Source organism: Anabrus simplex, chromosome 4, assembly GCF_040414725.1.
Source record: "Anabrus simplex isolate iqAnaSimp1 chromosome 4, ASM4041472v1, whole genome shotgun sequence".
Lineage (NCBI taxonomy): Eukaryota > Metazoa > Arthropoda > Insecta > Orthoptera > Tettigoniidae > Anabrus > Anabrus simplex.
The window spans coordinates 393,917,556-393,939,632 of NC_090268.1; the positions used below are offsets into that span (position 1 = coordinate 393,917,556).

At 39.8% G+C, this 22,077-nt stretch overlaps 1 protein-coding gene across 6 annotated transcripts in view; it reads left to right on the plus strand.

The window, feature by feature from the left end:
* The window catches only part of LOC136872036 (probable cytochrome P450 49a1), a 334,038-nt gene that overhangs the window by 269,511 nt on the left and 42,450 nt on the right, over nucleotides 1-22,077 (plus strand). For 4 of the 6 annotated variants that reach the window (XM_068227313.1, XM_068227312.1, XM_068227311.1 and 1 more), the window contains exons 2-5: nucleotides 11,448-11,630; nucleotides 16,138-16,271; nucleotides 19,338-19,447; nucleotides 19,881-19,997. In XM_068227313.1, coding sequence (XP_068083414.1) covers nucleotides 11,453-11,630; nucleotides 16,138-16,271; nucleotides 19,338-19,447; nucleotides 19,881-19,997 — 539 coding nt within the window. In that variant the 5' untranslated portion in view covers nucleotides 11,448-11,452. Of the gene's footprint in view, nucleotides 1-1,106; nucleotides 1,230-4,853; nucleotides 4,963-11,447; nucleotides 11,631-16,137; nucleotides 16,272-19,337; nucleotides 19,448-19,880; nucleotides 19,998-22,077 lie in introns of those variants that run through there. The other 2 variants (XM_068227310.1, XM_068227309.1) reach the window with 2 other exon arrangements.

Below are 22,077 nucleotides of genomic sequence, written 5' to 3' on the forward strand. Positions count from 1 at the left end.
ATGTATCTTCCTATTCCCTCCGAGTGTGGAGGGTAATCTGACTTAACACATAAGAAGTCCCTGAAGTAGTACTTTGGTGAACCGTTTTTTGAGATTTCCAAGAAGACTTTTTTTTTTTTTTTTTACAATTTGCTTTACGTCACACGGACACAGATAGGGAGGGGGAAGTAAGCGGACGAAGCCTCAATTACAATACAGCCTGTTTGCTGGTGTGAAAATGGGAAAGGATGTTAACCTTCGAGTCCGTTTTAGATAAATAGCTATAGTTCAATGTTTTAACTACATGAACTGTATAGTGTATAGTGTATGAAAACAGCTATATATTAAGATTTCAGAAATCCTGAATCATTTATAATTGAAGCTGAAATACTATTCAGTGTAAAATCTTGGCCACGTATTTGAATACAAGCACGCTAATCTTATATTCCTTCATTAGCACAAACGGGCAAACTGGAGATTTCTTGACCAGAACCGCAAATTTTTCATGTTGCGAACAGGCCATTTAAGAGTAATATCACCGACCCGACCGGAAATCCAACCCGAGACCCTCTGAACCGATAGCCACTAGGCGGAAAATTCACGTGAGTTCACGTGCTAATTAGTACGTAAGAATGAATGACTAAATCATAAGTAAAACCAACACGAAACTAACTTTTTCCCTTATATTCATCGTCATTTTACTCATTTGTTTTGGACTGATTAGACTCTAAAATTCTTTGATTCTTCGGTTTCCACCATTCACTGCATTACGTAGGTTTCAGGTGAGCTGCCTATGAAATAACTTATGGCTGAGTTTTGCATGTCTGTACTGTCTTCTTGACCTACGTTTATGTAATACTATTTTTTTTAAATTGTGGTATTAATAAGGGAAGGTATACGGTTATCAATCGCCTTCAATCTTGTGCATTTACTGCACAATGTATTTTGTAGAGTGGACTAGCCAACGGTCAGTGCAAGTTGCACGGCGTTTCTGAGAAACGGAGAGTCATTCTAATTAATCTTAGCACTCAAGTGGCCTTGGAGCAGATTTCCATTTTAGTCGAGTCATGATTATCGAGTAGAAATAGAAAACATCTACTGATGATATCATTCATTGTCCGGATAAGCAAGAGACCACACCTTGATATTTATAGAGTAGCCGCAGTTGTATTTTATCATCTGTCAGTGATTATCGTTGGTCCTGCTCTGAGCCAGAAAGATTGCAGTTTTGACTGAGATAGGATTTTGAGGTGAGATTATCATAACATCCAAATCGATTCAGTCGGAAATAAGATGTAGTATTGATGCAGATTGAGTTGGATGGTAGTTCATTTAATATACTGAAGACCTGTTTTTATCGACACATTTCAGTTAAAAGCTTTGTAGTCTGTGAAACTTTGTGAGATCTGTGAATAATTTAGCATGAAGATCAGTGTTTATATTTCTACGAGAATGTAGAGAAGAACACAAATTTGAAAGCGTGGTGAGAATTACTAAATGGAAATTTTGGCTGGTTTGTTAGTATGTAGGGTTGTATGCTTAGCATAGTAAATAGTAATGACAGAAATCGAACAAAGACGTGCAGAAGCTAACAAAATTAGTTAACACTCGAACCGCGGCTGGGTCATTTGTGACCCAGCTGTTATTTCTTTCTTATCTACCTTTTCCAAAATGTATATTTGTGGCATGTGTACAGCCAGTGTTTATCTATTCTCAACGTGTGCGTCGTGTGACTTTCCATTCCTACAAGTAAGCTCTATGCAGCATATAATGTACATCGTGTGTACAGATGTCAGATGATTCGTCTCTAAAAATGCAGGAGGTGGAAGCCTTTCTTGATATACTGTACAACTGCGGTGCCATAGGCTTAGAACTGGATTCATTGTGGGGCAGCGAAGTGGGGCAATCCTTATTCCTTATTTGCATGGTTAATATTCTACATTGGTTAGCGTGATTAGCTGCCACCCCCGGAGGTCCGGGTTCGATTCCCGGCTCTGCCACTAAATTTGAAAAGTGGTACGAGGGCTGGAACGGGGTTCACTCAGCCTCGGGAGGTCAACTGAGTAGAGGTGGGTTCGATTCCCACCTCAGCCATCCTGGAAGTGGTTTTCCGTGGTTTCCCACTTCTCCTCCAGGCAAATGCCGGGATGGTACCTAACTTAAGGCCACAGCCGCTTCCTCCCCTCTTCCTTGCCTGTCCCATCCAATCTTCCCATCCCTCCACAAGGCCCCTGTTCAGCATAGCAGGTGAGGCCACCTGGGCGAGGTCCTGGCCATTCTCCCCAGTTGTATCCCTAACCCAAAGTCTGAACCTCCAGGACACTGCCCTTGAGGTGGTAGAGGTGGGATCCCTCGCTGAGTCCGAGGGAAAAACCGACCCTGGGAGGTAAACCGATTACGAACGAAGGAATATTCTACATCAAAATATACTATGTGTATTACAATTTTTAAAAAATATCCAGCGCAGGTACTGGTATATTCATTGGCTCTACACTTGCTAGAAATAGTTATTTTCCAGAGTATAGAGAAGAAAGAACTAACACCTGGGTCACAAAAGACCCAGCCGCGGTTCTAGTGTTAACAGAAGTGTTTATCATTCTATAATACGAAGGTTCGTTTTAGTGTGCGTTGATTATTTGTTCATGCCTTTCGCTCGTCCCAGTCTGCTCAGTAACATGAAGTGGGAGATGTAGGCCTACATTTTTGTAGCCTTAATTTCGTACGTTTAATTTCTTTAACTCAGCGTGTAGAAAAGTTTCTTAATACCTATGCATGCTTAAAAAATACATATCTCCCCACTGTAACGTCGTTGGAACATAAAAATTGCCGTCGTTAATTTTAAAATATCTACTTGCGTATTGGGAAATGTGAGTATTGGCATGTTAACGTCGGACGACACGAAAGTAATTAAGCTACATTCAACATTGTTCTACTGAAATTTCATTGATACATCATTCCGTGAAAATTTATATTTATTGGACATCGATTTGTGCACTTCAATTTTCTGTCAATAATTATTTGTAATACCAAGTTCTTCGCCAGTTTATTCAGCGTAAATAACGAATAATGTTCGAATGTTGATTTATATCTCTGAGCTGAAATGTAGAAGTTATACTCTTTTAATTTATATACATCTATCGATTTCATTGAAAGAGAGAGCGATAAATTTTTTAAATCAAAAGAGGTGAACAGTATTTTCTTTTACATTCTCCCTACAGCATCCGCAGGCTGCCAAAAGGACACATAGTACTTTACAATGTTTGGTTAGGCATGAACTTATTCTGTATAGAAATTGAAAGAAAGAAGAAGCTACAGAGAATATTTTAAGATTCATATGTGTGGTACATAACGTCGAAATTCCTAGGATTTTGATGACCTCACCCTTCTATGACTATTTGTGTTCAAAGAAGAGCTCAGTATTTAAAAACTCAAATCCTTACTGTAAACTGGAATATTATCAAAGCACATACTGAAATAAGATGAAAATTGCGAAGAGAAAATATCATACGAATATATAATAATAATGTTATTGGCTTTACGTCTCACTAACTATTTCTACGGTTTTCGGAGACGCCGAGTGCCGGAATTTAGTCCCGCAGGAGTAATTTTACTTGCCAGTATATCTACAAAGGCAAGGCTGACTTATTTGAGCACCTTCAAATACAACCGGACTGAGCCAGGATCGCACCTGTCTAGTTGGGATCAGAAGGCCGTTTTTTAGGAAGGAAATTAATTTCTCCTGCTAGTTTTATTGAATACTCGAGTCAACATTTGGCGGTAATGAAATGAAATGAAATGGCGTATGGCTTTTACTGCCGGGAGTGTCCGAGGACAAGTTCGGCTCGCCAGGTGCAGTTCTTTTGATTGGACTGCCGTAGGCGACCTGCGCGTCGTGATGAGGATGCAGTGATGATGACGAAGACACACACAACCAGTCCCCGTGCCAGAGAAATTAACCAATTAACGTTAAAATTCCCGACCCAGCCGGGAATCGAACCGGGACCCCTGTGACCAAACGCCAGCACGCTAACCATTTAACCATGGAGCCGGACAACATCTGGCTGTTAAATAGTATTTGAGTGGATCAGTGGCACAGTGTTGGCTTCGGTACCGATGTTATGGGTTCAAACCGGCAGAATTACTCGTGATCCTGAAGAGTGGGAATAGGTCCATTTCTTATTTCCATCTCATACGATGGTGGTATGTAATATATCACTGAATACTCATTTGATATTTACCCTAAAAATACCTTCAGGAATAGGCCACTCACGAGTGATCGTTGCTAGACTTAAACGGAACGCCGAAATTGACGAGCAGGCAGACTAAATAATGCCAAATTAAAATGGCTGTGCACAGTAACTGAGGCATATTATGATAATTATTACAATTCATGATTCTTAAGTTGAAATGATACAAATAATGTTATCAACAATATACGGTAATCTAGAATCTAAGACATTCCTTCAGAAAACATACTTTTGTATACCTTTATGTTTTTCTCACTTTTGCTAAACTAGTTATTTTTTAAATGACTTCTGTCAAACAAAAGACCCTAAATGATATTTTTGGCATTAATAAAACATACTACCACGTAAAATTTCAATTAAATTTCTACAATTGATTTAAAATTATGATGAAAACTCGGCTTTAAACATGATGGAATATTAGTGGCAAACTTAACATCACAAAGTGTAATATAGCAATTTTATATGGACGTTCATAAAATATTTAATAGTACTCGGGTTTTTCGCAGTAATACGGAGAAAATACATTCTGACATAAATATGTTTCAGAGCTGGGGTTCATCCAAAAATGTGTGTAACGAAATAGTGTCATGAAACAAAATGTCGCGGAAGCGTCACCTAGCAACCGTGCAGGCTGTGAGGTATTTATGGATGATTGGCCAGACAGTGTTACCTGGCAACCGTGCTGGCTGGCTGGCGGTCATCATACCGTTGGTGGATTGGCATGACCGAGAGACATGTAAGATACACTTATGGTCATTTCCCTCTTAGGGAAAATTGATACCATTTTATAAAAGATAATTCAATTAAAAATATTTTTATTACTACCAAAGTTGCATCTGCTACCTTCGCGGTCTAGAGCTAGAGAACCCATCTTTCACTGGGAGGGTCGCAGATTCGACTCTCGGCCACGTCTGGTAATTTAACCTGAAAACGAGGGCCGGTTTGAGGCCCTGTCAGCCTGCTAGAGAATACTTAAGAACTACCTTCTGTTAGCTGCACTGTGGGATAAAGTGTAGATTATTGAAAGCAATCAAAGACATTTATGTTGACAATTAGGCTGCGGTAAGAACTGATGGTAGAATGAGTTATTATTTCAAGGTACTTATTGGGGTTAGAAAAGCCTGTCATTTTTCAACTTTGTTTTTCATAGTTTATACGGATCAATTACTAAGGGGTATACAATGGCAGAAAGGGGTTCAGTTAAGTGAAAATGTAGTAAGCAGTTTGGCCGATGCTCAATGTTTGGGCTTAATGCCAGAGTGTCCTAAAAGCTAGCAATGTAATATATTGGAACTTGACAATTAGTGCAGTATGATATGGAAATTCCCTTTCCACGAGTAAAATGATGCAAGTAGGGAAGGAACTTAAGAAAACTGAATGTCACGTCGGGAATAAGAAACTGGAACATGATGGTCATTCGAGTATTGACGATATGTAGTGTAATAAATGAGATTGGATCAAGGTGCAGCAAAGCTGTGAGCTCTCAGTTGCTATTAACTCTATTCTGAAAGTGAGCCCCCGGACGATTAAGACCAACTTTATTTTACGGAAGTGAAATTTGAGTGGAGCCAGGAAGTCCTATTTATAAGTCAGAAGTAAAGGATATGAAATTAGCAAGAATGATGCCTGGTACAATGGCAGGAGAGTACTTGAATTGAGGAGATAAAGGCTTAGTTGGGAATGAACTCGTTTGATGAAGCTTTACGGTGGTAGTGGATCACGTGAGGCGAACGGAGGAGAATAGGTCACCTAGTAGAATAATGGACATGGTCATGGAAGGTAAGAGAAGTAGAGGAAGAACAAGATGGCGATTATATGACTCATAAACTAATGACTTCAAACGAGGGCTGGTTACGAATACGGGATTGTGGTAGCGTGTAATAAATTCGCACATTCTTGCAGAATGTACGCTGAAGGCACAACAGGATGTAATTAAACATGTAGGTGGCTATGTATGACATTGAATTTAATATTAATATGAGTTATGAAATATTTTTTATACATCTCACCGTGCCTTTCTCGTGTATATAATACGCCGGTTGTCTTTCGAGTTCCTATTTTTTTACAAATTTATTCAGAGTGCGAAACATGCACGAAGTTACGTGTTTCCTTTTCACGAAATAATCAGCGAATTAAAAAAAATCAGGCCCAGAAAGAAGGCGAAAATAGTGACACTAAAATGCCTTTGCTGACGGGACCTAGTATTTACAGTACACTATATCTTCTGGTATAGGGCAGAGCAATGTTGTTACTTTCATTGATCTGTCTCAGTCTTATCCTTGGCTTTGACAATATGGAAGTGACTGATGTATAAGTGATGCTAGTAATGCCATTAATTATCAGCCAGTCCCTTCTATAAATGGTGTGAAAATGTCGCCCATGGGGCCGGTTGGTGCATGGATTTCAGTGGTCTTGGCAGACTGGTATGCAGTAGCAATAGTAGCAACTTCTGGCTCGGTGAGGAAAGCAACGGGAAACTACATGTGATACCTAGGCTATCTATGACAGTTGATGGTGGAGCTGTCGAGGATCCAAACAGCCATAGGGCTCAGGACTGATCATGTATACAGTCATACTAAAATCACTCCCCTACTGATATACAGTGAAACTGAGATGCAAGGTATGCTGGGGTATTTAGAATCAGTACAAGTAGTGACATATTGGAGATTCCGTCGCTTTTAAAAAGCAATTATTCGAGTTCGCATATTGCACGGGAGATACAATAGAACAATTGTATAATAGGGACTAATCTGACGCATGCGTTCCCTTTGTTGCCCAAGGCTAAAAATATTCAATATTATACATTAATTCCTGTAAAATTCTCATCATGAGAGCTCAAAATGGGTAAATTAATGTTTTGAAAATTTCACCTCAGAAAAGTTTGGAAACTTTTTGGATGGCACTTATAAGTACCGTCAGGCATGCAGGTAATGGTGACTCCACACAAAATGAAAAATTTGAAACATCCGGTCTAGACAAAGTATATATGTCTTATTAATTCGCATTTACACTGTGAGCTGTATTATAAAATAATTACCAATAACACAGATAACAAGAATAAATAATAACAAGAAATAGGAGATATAAAACTATAAATTTTTCAAACCTGTAGTGTCATAAGAGCTACATTTTGAGTTCAGCATCAGCATTTTGCATTCTCATTAACAATTACCAAATTACAAATCTCCACAATTATATTCACCAAACAGTTCTTCTTCTCATTGCAGCAGAGAAAGATGTCACAAAAAGTTCACTAAGAATTTGGTCTTGATTGAATTTGCTTACCGGAGCACACTTCGCATGTGCTTCATGTACTTCAATATTTGACCAAATGTGCTCCACGATTTGCAAGACGAACATGCTTTGCGACGACATTTGTTGTGAACAGGCTGCTGTTGTGGACTTGCCCTCTTTGGAACATTTGACAGTCTCTTGAATGGTAGCACTGTCTTCTTTGCCATTGGTGCGCAAGCTACTGATCTAAACTGTAACAATGTAATTTTCTCAAATAATTCATTATAAATGATGTATGCATTGACAAACCGTACATCAAGCATGCCCCAAAATAATCGATATATTTGATCAAAAGCATTCATGTTAAGGTCCAAATTCTTCACAATCGCATTCAGTGTCTGTGTCGGCATCATTATCCAAATCATTAAATTTGCCTGTGAGCAGATATCGCAAACTCTGAAAAATAAGTTGTAAACTTACAGCAAGAGCTAACAAATCAGATCATAGGTTATGACTGGACCATAAGCAAGTATGCCTAGTTGCCCGTTGGTACTTATAAGTCCAAGGTACAATTACGATAATTTCACTAAATGTATATATCTATCCACTCAAATTGCTACAGTTATCACGAAACACTTTCATAAAGCACATTATACGACCGATAATTAACCTTACCTGTTGTTTACAACAATCCAATGAGCAGTTCTACTGTCATACTTGAATGACTCAATATGCAACTCGGCATCGATAATAAACAGATGAAATATGAAGCACGCGGACAGTTTGATCAATCTAGAAATAATTATCCCATAATGCTTAAACATGGAACGTAAAAGTACCGTCGGTCAACTACGTATTTGAAGTGAACTATACCTTTTTACATGCAATAATACAACTTGGTACTTAAAAGTACCGTCAGTCAACAAAGTGTTATGGGCACGTTGAAATTTGGTGCAAAATGATGTGCTTAGGTTGTTGTAACCTACGTCTCAGTAACCAGACATACGGATTATATTATAAGAATAAGACTTCGTACTAGTAATTTTGGGTAATGTATTACTCATGGACGGAAAAATTGTGCATGAAATATTAAATACATTTTTCATATATGAGGTACATGCAGCTCACCTCCATTTGGGGTGATAGCCTAAATATTCTGAATGAAAAGAAATGTTAACCAAATTAATTCCGAAATGTGCATTCACGATACGGCAATATGAAAGCTGAGAAAACTTTACGTAGACCTAAATCACGGAAATGCTTCAGGCATACGATAAATGACAAATAAGTTATTGAAAGCCTGTGTATGGTAAGGTTTCTCTTTTATGGAACGAGGTCAGGTGTCAAAAACCAGATATTTTTGACATACATTGCTTAATACCCATCCTGATCCAACATAATTAAGAGAGCAATGAAAGGGACCCTATTTCTCACCACTATTCAACTTCTCTTTCCAGTCATCGATCCAAAAGTGAAATTTTTGAGGGATCAGTGACCTAATTTACCTTAAACCTACTATTTGTGTTGACTCTGTGGTTCCGGAGATTATGAGTTCAAGCCCCACAACAAAGAGTCCTGAAGATGGTAAGACATTTAGTGTACACCCAGCAAAATTCATTAAAACTCAGCCATAGACGCCCAAGAAAGATTTTCTTTATTCTGCCATCTAGTAGGCTACATACAGTGGAACGGAGAGTGGAAATTGACGAACATGCAGCTGATGCCATTGTTACCAAACCCCCTGCCTCATTCGCTATGACATATAACTAACTAGCTGATGTACCTGTGCTTCGCTACGGAATTCTACATTGTATACAGAATTCTAGGTTAGGTAGTGTACACGTTGTGAGCAAGATTGTGTTAAACTGTATAGCTCTTAACGTTGCCTAGAAACGCGACGGTGAAGTTACCAAACATATTTTCTCATATGAAGACTGGGTTAAGGAATTTTCATTGTAATGGTAGGCCCGCTTCCCTACCATCAGCCACAATCAAGTTGGGGAGTTTTCATTATAACTGCAGACACTCACTCTCCACCTGCCTTTTTACATCCTCAGAAAGACTGTCTTAGTGGTTTTCCCAACTGAAATCAACATAGGCCATTACAATGACGTCAGTAGGAATGGCGCGATTAAAATCAATGCCTTCATATGAAATACTCGACCAAATAAAAAACACACATTTTCTCACTTTTAACGAAGAGTACTACGCTGCCGATCTAACAATCCAAAGTCCCAGAGCTGGAATGACTAAGACGCAGACAGCCGTGATCCATGAACACTCTTCGGCTTTTTTCGGCAGGGGAGGGGGGAGGGGTGTCGAATAGTAGAGAGTCCAAGGGCAAAAACTATGCCCTTTTACTAATGTGTTTCCTAGGAGTACCCGATGAGTCGGAAAATCTCAATTCTCTACACTGGCGCCGGAAAAATCCATCTGACTTGGAGGGAAATTTTTCCTTCAAATCAGAGGAGAAACCGCCTCTTAACTGCTAATTTGGAAGAAAATGAATGTACAATTTAATAAATTTAATAAAAGTGAAGAGGAAGAAGCTTTTCTTATTTTGTGAACTGTGTTATAATTTGGAATAGGCCTAAATTGTAATTCTAGACCAGACCATACTACTACTACTACTACTACTACTACTACTACTACTACTACTAAGTGAGCCTCTGCCTTAAATGTACACATTACTCATTCAAAACAGTGCGTCAGATTAGGGATCGAATAGCTGGAATACTATGATGAACCAGTGTGTTACGTACCAGCAGTATCAGTAAATGTATGAACCAGAGGAATGACATGCTAAAGAAGAAAGTTTTCTAACTCCCCAATTATTTCCCGCCAATATTCAGTCAGGCTGGGGTTGAGTGGCAGCATAAGAGACAAAGAAAGTCACAACAAACAATGGTCAATATAATGTTATTGTTGATCAATGTTATGAGCTTTCGATATTGTAGGCCTTCACATTTTTCTTCCGACTCTGAAATACCACTCTTATCATAGTCGGTACGGTAAAACTGAATAAAACATAATTGATCGGAAATTGAATTCTCTATAACTTTTGTTATGTTGTACTTTTCGATAGAACCAATAACGTAGGTATTTAAAAATTCAATTTTAGGCGCCTTCCACTAAACTACCATTTCATCCAGGGTCAGTAGAATTATTTATAGTTTCTTCTTCCCCGACTCTATATACCGATTTTCATTAAATTCTGTACACCCATTTTCTCGTGGCTTGTCGTTGATATGGACATAGCAACAAATATAGAAATTCATGAATATCTGTATTATCATAGTCGGTATTATAAAACTGTATAAACCGGGCGAGTTGGCCGTGCGCGTAGAGGCGTGCGGCTGTGAGCTTGCATCCGGGAGATAGTAGGTTCGAATCCCACTATAGGCAGCCCTGAAGATGGTTTTCCGTGGTTTCCCATTTTCACACCAGGCAAATGCTGGGGCTGTACCTTAATTAAGGCCACGGCCGCTTCCTTCCAACTCCTAGGCCTTTCCTATCCCATCGTCGCCATAAGACCTATCTGTGTCGGTGCGACGTAAAGCCCCTAGCAAAAAAAAAAACTGTATAAGACACAACTGATCGGAAATTTTATTCTATATAACTTTAGTTACGTAGTATTTATCGATAGGACCAGTAATAATACAACAATTTGAGAATTACATTTTAGGCCTTCCCCTAAACTACCATTTCGCTCAGCACGAATAAAGTGATTTTGTAGCCTAGATTGTAGTGGATCATCCGCCGACTTTACATATCACTTTTCATTAAATTATCTTCACCCGTTTGCTCGTGATGCGTGTAATACATACAGACAGATAGACAGACAGAAATTACGGAAAAGTAAAAAGTGCATTTCCTTGTAACAATGGACAAGACTGATACAGAAATACCATTCTTTTCAAATTCTGAGCAATGTACAGACAAAACTCTAATTTTATAAATATATTTCAATCATATTGACTGTTCCAGCTAAAATGATACGCCAAGGCATCTTGAAAATTTGCAGCCTACACCCAGAAACTCGTGTGTTGCTCCTTAACAGATATACCAGTGCGTCAGCAGTACAACATGGTCTTAAACAAGTGAGGCCCTTCGAGGAGATACCAGGACCCAAGCCGTCCGAAAACGATCCGACATACCTCCCAGGAATTGGTGAGTACTTTCATATGAATCAATCAATCAATCAATCAATCAATCAATCAATCAATCAATCAATCAATCAATCAATCAATCAATCAATCAATCAATCAATCAATCAATCAATCGATCGATCGATCGATCGATCAATCAATCAATCAATCAATCCATCAATCCATCAATCAATCAGTCAATCAATCAATCAATCAATCAATCCTATCAACTTACGTCTATCGCTAAAGTGACGGATTCCATATAAATTGTTTACCTATTCCTTTCTGAATAATAATTTTGAAGAACTTGGAAATTTAATAAACACTTTCCCTTGATAAATTATTCCATTTCCTAATGTTTCATACAATACATTAATGTTTATCCTAATTTGTAGTCTTGAATTCCAGTTTTAACTTCGTATTATACCTCATGTATCTCTTCTATCGTTTAAAAGATCCACTCAACTTATTCGTCTACTAACGCCATTCAACGCCTTATCTCCACCGACATCTCGGAAAATACCACCTAGTCAAACAGCTCGTCTCCTTACTTCGAGGACGTCCATGCCCTATCTGTCTGTTAGGTCATCAGTAGAGGGAAGGCGTTACCTTCTTAAGTGGCCCGCTCCTCCCCATCAAGGACGGAAATGGAAACTTTCTTAATGATGATGATGTCATCAGTCCAGAGGCTGATTAGATCCTCAAATAGCACCACTAAGGCTAAGCGATTATAGAGAAAAGCGCAAAAAGCAATGGCAGAGCCCATATGAGGCAAGATGAGGAGTAACGTTGTTTGCCATTGCTTTCCTCCATGCCCAAGTTTGTAAAATTGTCGGAACACTACTCTTTTGTCAGAGATTACCCAGACGCTTTCCTTGGGATCTTTTCAAGTTCATGTATCAAGTAATCTTGGTGTTTGGCTCATACACTGGAATCAGTAATCTAATTAGTGTCTTGCCAGAGAATTACAGTATATGTTCCCTACTTTTCATTCCACTACAACTCCTTAATACCCCAATAACTATGTGAAGAGATCTCTAACCTTTATTTACGACCACGTTAATGCGATTACCCCAATGAAGATCTTTTCTCATATTAACATCATAGTACTTACAGCGATTCCCATGACGAACTCTCACCATATCGACCCAGTAATTAAAACTGAGAGGACTCCTCTTCCTAGTAAAACCTGGCTCTTCATCCCGCTTACCAACATCTGTCCATCTCAGAATATCACCGATGTCTCTATTGTAGTCGCCTACAACCTAATAAATTGTTCATTACACAATACAGCATCATATCATCCGAAAAAAAAAAAGCATTATCACTGATTCCATTTCTTTACTCACAACTGTCGGGCTGAGTGGCTCAGACGGTTGAGACACAAGCCTTTTGACCCCAACTTCGCAGATTCGATCCTGGCTAAGTCCGATGGTGTTTAAGGTAAGGAAAGGGTTATTCTGCCCGAAGGCAGGTCCGAACCTCCACAGAATTGTGCCTGAGGTGGAGTTTACGTACGGTAGAGTTGCCAGTTCCTTTCCGCTCCTCCATTCGCTTACTCACACCAACAGCGCGTGGCAACCCATCGAAATCTTGACCACGCCCAATGTTGCTTAACTTCGGAGATCTCACGGGATCCGGTGTTTCAACACGGCTACGGCCGTTGCCCTGTGGCGTTTGAAGGTGCTCAAATACGTCAGCCTCGTGTTGGCAGATTTACTGGCACGTAAAAGAACTCCTGCGGGACTAACTTCCGGCACCTCGTAGTTGTTGTTTTTACTTATTGTTTTAAGGAGCCTAACATCGAAGGTCATCGGCCCGCACCTCTTGGTTAGTGGGATTATTATTTTCTCACACCATTTGTATACTGTACATATGAGAAAATAAAGGTCCAATAATACTACCTTGAGGAATTTCCGCTCTTAATAATGTATTTATGTTCAATCCTCAGACCGAAGGCTGGGTGGATCCTGAAAAAGCTCACCATCAGCTGTCGTAGATGGCCTAGGTATTTCTGAAGAGGCGTACTGGGGAAATGAGGAGTGAGGTACTTTCCCGTTGTTTTCCTCACTGAGTCAGAGATGGTCATTACATATCAGTCTGCCAAGTCCACTGAAATGTGTGCATCAACCGACCCTATGAGCAACATTTTCACACCCTAGAAAGGACTGGCTGCGTAAAGAAAGCGTTTTCACATTCCTCACATGTGTCATATAACCCATCCCATACACTTTGTATATTTTTACTTACCATTTCCTACCGATCCTAATATTGTCTTTTTAAAACTCTATCGTGGATTTCTTATCGATCATACCTAATAGTCTACTTTTACAACTCTCCTTTCCATTGCATTTACTTTCAATTACGGCAAACGAAATTGCGTGCTTTATTATACCATCTATCACATCAGATTCTCTGTAAAGCTCATCTGGTTTTATTTATTTATTTATTTTTTATTTATCCTTTGGTGATTCACGCAGTCCTCAGTCACAGTATACTGTCACCATTAAACTGCTGCGGCTGTCGTTCAGGTGGTACATTTCCTATCAGTTGTTTACCTTCAGTTTTCTTAAATGATTGCAATGTGGTTCGAAATTTACCATCCTTCGTCCTTAATAAATTATTCCAATCATTAATTTGTCCTCTCGAGTTCCAAATTTATCTTCATTTTATGATCTTTCGTAGTTTTAAAATTTTTACTGAAGCTTCTTCGTCTTCCCAGTTTTTCTGGTTTAGACTTCTTAATCATGTTTTCTGTTATTCACGTTACCTTCCTAGGTAACGTTTGGAAAATTGAGATCAACCGCTACAACAACCTTGCTTTATGCGTTGTTCACTACACAGTTTATCAAAACATTATCAAGTAGTTCTGCATCAGCGTCGGCGAGCGCCTTGTTAGTTCTGTACACCCTGAAAACATCAAGTTGCCTTTTATCCTAAGAGATGAGCCTAAACATAGCATTTCATTCTTCTCTTCCTTAACATTTTCGAAGCTTACACAATCATCACTCAACAGTAACAATACTCCTCTTCCTACCGTAACCATCCTATCTCGACGACAAACACTCCAGTACCATGAGAGAATTTACGCATCCAACCCAGCACTTCTGAGCTATGACTCAACCCCTACTAAAATATCTCGTAAATATTTACCTATTTAATTATTTAATTATATTACTTACTTTACAGTTCTTGTACACTTTAACACTAACGATTGTATGCCAACCTTACTTGACTTTCGGCTCCCTATACTCTCATAACCACACCCTAGTTCACGACATTGCCCGGAATGTACCTCTCAACTACTATTCTAAACAAAATCTCTAGCTTGTATGTACTATGGCGGTTCAAATGAACGTCATCTGAGCGTAGATCCCTATCTCCTACCAAATCATTAACACAAATCTGACTCTCAGTTTTCCACATACCCACTCGATAGCCTCATTTACATCTCGGATCGCCCTCCAGTCAGTATTCCTATTGCACAGTATACAAATTGATTACAATCTCTGCTCCCTTAAACTTCTCCCACGCTGCTGCAAACAGATCCCACGCATCCCCAATTATGTTAGTACCTGTTCACAACTGCGTCACGTTGTTCGTACCAATGTGGGAGCTTGTCATATCGTCCTCCTCCTCCTCCTCCTTACATGCTCTACATAAGAATTTCGATAAAAAGTGCTATAACTAATGAGAATAACTTAGGTTAGGAAAAATCATGAGTTGGAATTATAGTATTACGTAAAGGGAAGAGCTGTCGATTAAACCATTGTAATGAATTCAAAATTGTTAATATGTTGTTACTTTCGCCAGCATCTAGTCTGGTTCCATAACTGAATGATCAGCATACTGTCCTTCAGTTCCGACGGCTCTGGGTTCGATACCCAGTCGGACCCGGAATTTTAATTGAATACGGTTACTTTCCGTGGATTGTGAACTGCGTATTTGCATTCATCTTAATGCATGTGTCTTCAACCACCACTACAAACCATGACAGAAACACGAAATGGTGAATATACTCCACCACATGACGTTGGTACAGGGAGATCATCCAATCGTAAAACTGGGCTTAATCAGGACGTGCTGATACCAGATAATTGAGGAGAAAGGCCTGGAGAAATGCCGGACCGACACTTAAAACAATTCACATTCCAGAAACAACACTGACCTTTCGACAGCTGCCGCAGTTTGTACCGGATCTGTATCAAGCAACAACGTACAACGCACATGAAAGCAGCGTGTGTCTCCAGTTTAAGACCTGAGAATAAGTATGGAGATATACCAAAAGTAGATTGCAAAGGAATGACATAATAATATATTTGTATTAAAATTAGGGTGGGAAGGGTACTTTCCCCATGTCAAAGGGACCCATGGCGAATTACAGAATTTGGGAACCACTGGTATAAGATCTCCTGTAATGTCTCATGATTCTCATAAATCTGTTCAACTGTTTGCCACAGAGGGAAACTTTACATTATTCATACACAATCATCAATAAAATTTAAAGTTTTGTGTATTTTTTATTTCAGGAAATGTAGCAAACCTCGATTTCAACACGTTGTCAGAAGCACTTTACAAGAACTACGGAACAATTGTGAGGTTGCCAGGTCAAGGAGGTGATAAGGACGTAGTTTACCTGTATGATCCACACTATATTGAGACGGTGAGTTTATATTATGTGACATAATCGACGCTTTCTGGAGAAGTGTTTTCTAGTTTGTAGTATGAAAAACATTCCCAATAAGTACTCTAGTCCTTCAGGATAAAACTGAGGCTCCACTCTTATTGAATATATTCAGTTGGAAAGTCTTAGCTCCGAACAGCTTTGGTGAACATCTACATTTCAACATCGCTATTTTGGCCGGCCCCGTGGTGTAGGTTCAGCGTGCCTGCTTCTCGCCCGGAGACTCCGGGTTCAATTCCCGGCCAGGTCAGGGATATTTCTCTCAACTTGAGGGCTGGTTCGAGGTCCACTCAGCCTACGTGATTAGAACTGAGGAGCTATCTGACGCTGAGATGCCGGCCCCGGTCTTGAAAGCCCAGAATAACGGCCGAGAGGATGCGTCGTGCTGACCACAGGGCCCCACGTAATCTGCAGGCCTTCGGGCTGAGAGCGTTAAGTGCCGTGGGGTTTTTGCTCTTAAACGATCATATTTTCGACAAAAATTTCCTGCGTCCATAAACGGTCTGGATCCACTTTTCCAAGTGTTCCCATGGGACATATCACAATTGCAGTCTATACGTAAAATTATCACGTGCAGAATTGCTTGGCTTAGTTATAAGAGAAGTGCATTCAATCTCATCCAAATTAAATCAAAATATTTTTGAGTGAGGTAAAGCAAGGAAACAGGAAGTTTTGCAACAACTGTCAAGATATTTCTTTAATAAGTACACCAGGCCACCACAGGCGTTTAAGGAATAAGGATGCGATCAATAATGGGGAATAAAATGGTACAAATCCAGTGTGTTTGAGACGACAGAGGGGTTGTCAGCAACAGTTTTTTTAAATATGTGTATATCAAACGGTTGTCCCTTTTCTCTATGGGGTCGCGTATGAATCGAGACGAATATTCGTACAGGGCTCTTACGAGCGGGTGCCCTTCCCTACGTCAGTACCATCAGTTAACAATATTAAATGGATGCCGTGATATGGGATAGCAGGAAGGGAGAGGGTGTAACTCCTATGTCAGTTCATAGCCTACTACTGTCGAAAAACACTAAGGTGTCTGCTCAAGACGTAACGTCACCATCCGACGGAAGAATCACCATTAACAATGTCATATGTCCCTACTCCATATGAACAACGCGGTGATGTTTACTGGAGAATCCAGGCTTTTGGGAAGCAATCTAGTGATGAAAACCAGTGGACTGAACACGACATTGCTCGCTATTCCTAATCATAAATCTTCTACCTACAACAACTCCTTCGCTGTTGTAGCCAGCCGTGAATGCAACTTTCTTCCGCAGGAATCCGGAGGGATATCAAACTAAGGAAGATTTAAAAGGGTGCTCAAAATATGTACACGAGACGAGCTAGTAGTGCGACAGTCCTCTTCTTCTTCTTCTTCTTCTTCTTCTTCTTCTTCTTCTTCTTCTTCTTAGCTTTCCTGTTCTCATGGTCCTTTTTATTATTATTATTATTATTATTATTATTATTATTATTCATAAATAGTGTTAGAGAGTACTCAGCTGTAGTTTTCCTGCATAGTTATCCTTATCCCGAATCCCCATTTTGTAATGTTGTTCACCCACAGTAAACACACGAAAACTGTAACATTCGTCAATGTGATATATTTCTGGAATTGGACAAATTAATAATTGTAAATATTAGTAGGTTTATCTATATTATTATTATTATTATTATTATTATTATTATTATTATTATTATTGTAATTCGTTGTGCGTTATATGTCAATTTCTTCGTAGGAAGCAAAATGTTAATTTATATTGTGTATTATAATATATATTTTACGTACAGCAGGATAGCATAGTGCCATAGTAATTTGTTTCAGTCTCTTTTTTCATTTATTCAGTATTTTATGTATTTTTATGTTATTTATGTATTTACTGGTTAAGTGAAAGACAGGGACACGTGTTAAAATAAACCACATCTATTTTTCTATCTATAAATGAGTTTCCGTTCGACAGCAGTACAGTCCTGAATCGGGATGCCAATCTGGTGAAATCGCTTGAGCACTGAGGCACTCATCCCACCCCCGCACCAGGTTGAAGGTCCCCGTGTGGTAAAACACCGTATCGTACTGCGTGAAGAAGTACATAACCGTCTGCTGCACATCCTCGTCCGACAGGAAGCGTCGATACTTTAAGGCCTTTTTGTGGGAGATCGTTGCGTGATAATAACATGGGAAGATAGAACTATAGGGTGCGTGCTCGAGTGTCTCCCACTTGTGTTGGCCTGACTTCTGCCTGAAGACCCTTGCGGTATAGGGACGGGAGTCTTGTGTCGAAACGCGACCCTCACGGAACTTGGTGCACGATTTCACAACGGTGGTTTTCGACAGGTATGCTGCTCTATCCACAGTCTTCATTCACCGATGGATGTCCACCGGTGTTTGTCCTTCGGCAGCCAAGAACAGAATAACAACACGTTGGTCCTGTTTGGACGCATTTGTTAGTAACGTCGCCATAGTTTACGTGGCCGCATTTAACGCACACACTTCGGCAGGACACGACTGCTACACTAATCCCTATTCCTACATGTCCGTGCTTATATACCCGCATCGGAGTCTCGCTACGTTGCATGCACGCCCTCTAACGGTAAGTTTTTATAAAGCCTTATACAAAGCATAGGTTAAAAGGATTTAAACTTATTTTGTATTCATAATTTCATGGTTCTTCCATTGAAACAATATTGGTTACTTCATTTTAAACTTTCTGAAGTATACGTAGACCTACAGTATATAGGACTTTCTTTGTTGCATTGAAGATGGAGGAACGTAAACGATTTTGTGTTTTAACTTATATATGTAACACTGGAAAAACTATTGCATGGTAAACATATAAACATTTACATGAAAGCAAGAAAGTCAACTAACGAAGATTTAATTTTTATTAAATTTTACTAGTGTGGGTTACGTACGCAATATCAGTATTATCCACGAAGAATATGCCAAGGAGTTTCCAGTGTTTTACTGATTTTGAAACGTTTCTAAGGTGCACTGTATACTTTCTATTATCTAATTCATTATAACCAGGATCTCTATTACAGGTGTTCAGAAACGAGGGTCAATGGCCAGTGAAGGAAATCTTCAATTCAATGTTAAAGTATCGAGATGAACTGCGCCGCGATTTCTTCAAAGGAGTTGTAGGAATAGTCACGTAAGTTGTACACCATTTCAACTTATGTCAATGAAAGAAGTCCAAAATAAATAAATGGAAGTATTAAATTTATATTTTAAGAGAATTACCTGCATGTTAAAACGTACCTTCTGAGATCTGTTAAATCCGAATTAGGTACTGTTTTTTAAAGGTAAATTTTATTATTTCAAGAAGCATGAAAGTGCAGAACATCCAAGTGGTATTTTTCCTGTCTTCTCACGAAAGCAGTCATTATTCGATTTCCGGCCACTTTATGTGCAATTTTGAACTTAAAATTCCATTTCGGTGGTTTGTATTTCACGGAAATGTTAAGGCCCATGGTCCATTGAGGTTTCATAAAACTGATCAATATCATTATCACCAACACTGTCACATTTAACGGACGAAGTGAAAATTTATTCAATTATTTAATATGATTTCCTTCTTATTACAGCCAAGGGAAAAAATGGCACGATTTCAGACGCAGCGTTAACCCGGCTATGATGCAACCACGAGCCACCAAGCTTTATGTTGGACCAATAGACAAAGTGGCTAAGGAATTCATTCAGAGGTAAGACTCAAAACGTTCTTATATTTATTTATTAAAGAATACATCGTCCGGCCTCCAATGAGGGTGAACAGTTAGGTATAAAATGGAATCAAAAATATCCCTTTCCTGTCCCATCGTCGCCATGGGACCTATCTGTGTCGGTGCGACGTGAGGCAACTTGCTTACAGTGTGAATTGACATGTACAATAAATTGCACAATGGTATGAAGAATTTGCGGTGGTTACAGGGTAGGGTTCGGGCTAGAAGTGGCCACGGCTGATCCGTGGTGGGAACTTCCTGCATTCCGACCGCCCGACCGAGCAAAGAATGGATGGCCAAAGATGTACATCTTCTCCACACATCCCCATGGCAACCACAAATCAGACGGCGTCACCGCCGAGGAAACCCGCCTCCCTCTTCAGGGGAGGAATGAAAACAGTTTAGTACAAATAGTCGTTGCAGGGTCGGGGAGTGCAGGGACGGGATGGCCACAATTCTGCATTCTATCCCTTCAGCCGAAAAGAGGAGCGGTGGATAGGCTTTGCCATGGCTCTATATTTCTGCATTCGGGAGACGGAGAGGACTGTTGGCTGATCTGAGACTGGTTTTCCGTGGTTTTCCATTCTCCTGTACTAAGAGGAACGCCGGAACCGCTGCCAGTATAGGTTTCGGGTGCCACCCGCACACCTTCAGTACACATCATATCAAACATCACTGGCCAGAGAGAGAGGGCGTTGCCCTCCCAGTTTGTCCGCCATCCACTTCAGGGGAAAAATGTAAACCTGCATAAGGTTACGTTAGGGTTGAATGCAGAGTAGCCTTCGACCTGCAAGTGGCCACGGGCCAGCTCTGCACTCCAACCGACCAACCGAGAAGAGGACCAGTAGCCACTGCTCTACGGGGGCTCTTCACCTTTGAATTCGGTAGACGGCGAGGGGCTGGTACCCACCGTCGCTGTCACGGATTTCTATTCGCGTATACTAAAGCTAATACCGGAACAATTCCTAGTATAGACCACGGCCGCCAAACCGTAACCTTCACCACACATCATCTTCACCCAAATATTTTTGGCCTTAAACAAGGCGTCAAATCAATCAATCAATCAATCAATCAATCAATCAATCAATCAATCAATCAATCAATCAATCAATCAATCAATCAATCAATCAATACTGATCTGCATTTATGGCAGTCGCCCAGGTGGCAGATTCCCTATGTGCTGTTCCCTAGCCTTTTTTTTTAAAGACTGGAAAGAAGACATTTATTGAGCATCTCACTTGGTTATTCAAATCCCTAACTCCCCTTCCTATAAATTATTTTTTTCCCCAATTTCGCTTCTTGAATTCCAACTTTATCTTCATATTGTGATCTTTCCTACTTTTAAAGACACCACTCAACTTATTCATCTACTGATGTCCTCCCACGCATCTCACCATTGACAGCTTGGAACATAGCACTTAGTCGACCAGCTCGTCTCCTTTCTCCCAAGTCTTCCCAGTCCAAACTTGTAACATATTTGGAACGCTACACTTTTTTCGGAAATCTCCCAGAACAAATCGAACTGCTTTTCTTTGGATTTTTCCAGTTCTTGGATCAAGTAATCCTGGTAGGGTCCCATACAATGGAATCATACCCCAGTTGGGGCCTTACCAGAAATATGCCCTCTCCTTTAGATCCATACTACAACCCCTAAATAACCTCATAATCATGTGCAGAGATCTGTACTCTTTGTTTACAATCATATTTATGTGATTACCCCAATGAGATCTCTCCTTATATTAAGAACTTCCTCAGAAGCCCGCCGTAGCTCTTCAGGGTACAAAATGATAACATAGTGGTAGTATTAGTATCTGTCCGAAGATCGTTTGGTTGTATTCCTCAACGTCGCGTCGTCCATATCTTCCCTAAACTTTTAATTGGCCTATTTTCATATCTATTCCACTCGCATCTACTCTAATACGTTTATCATATGCTTGAACAGCCTTTCTCCAACTATTCATACCGCCTCTAGTTACACCCACATCCATCTGGACAAGTCTTAAGTGTTTCAAGAGAAGCATTAATTTTCCATCATTGTCCGTTGATCAAATTTCATAGCTGC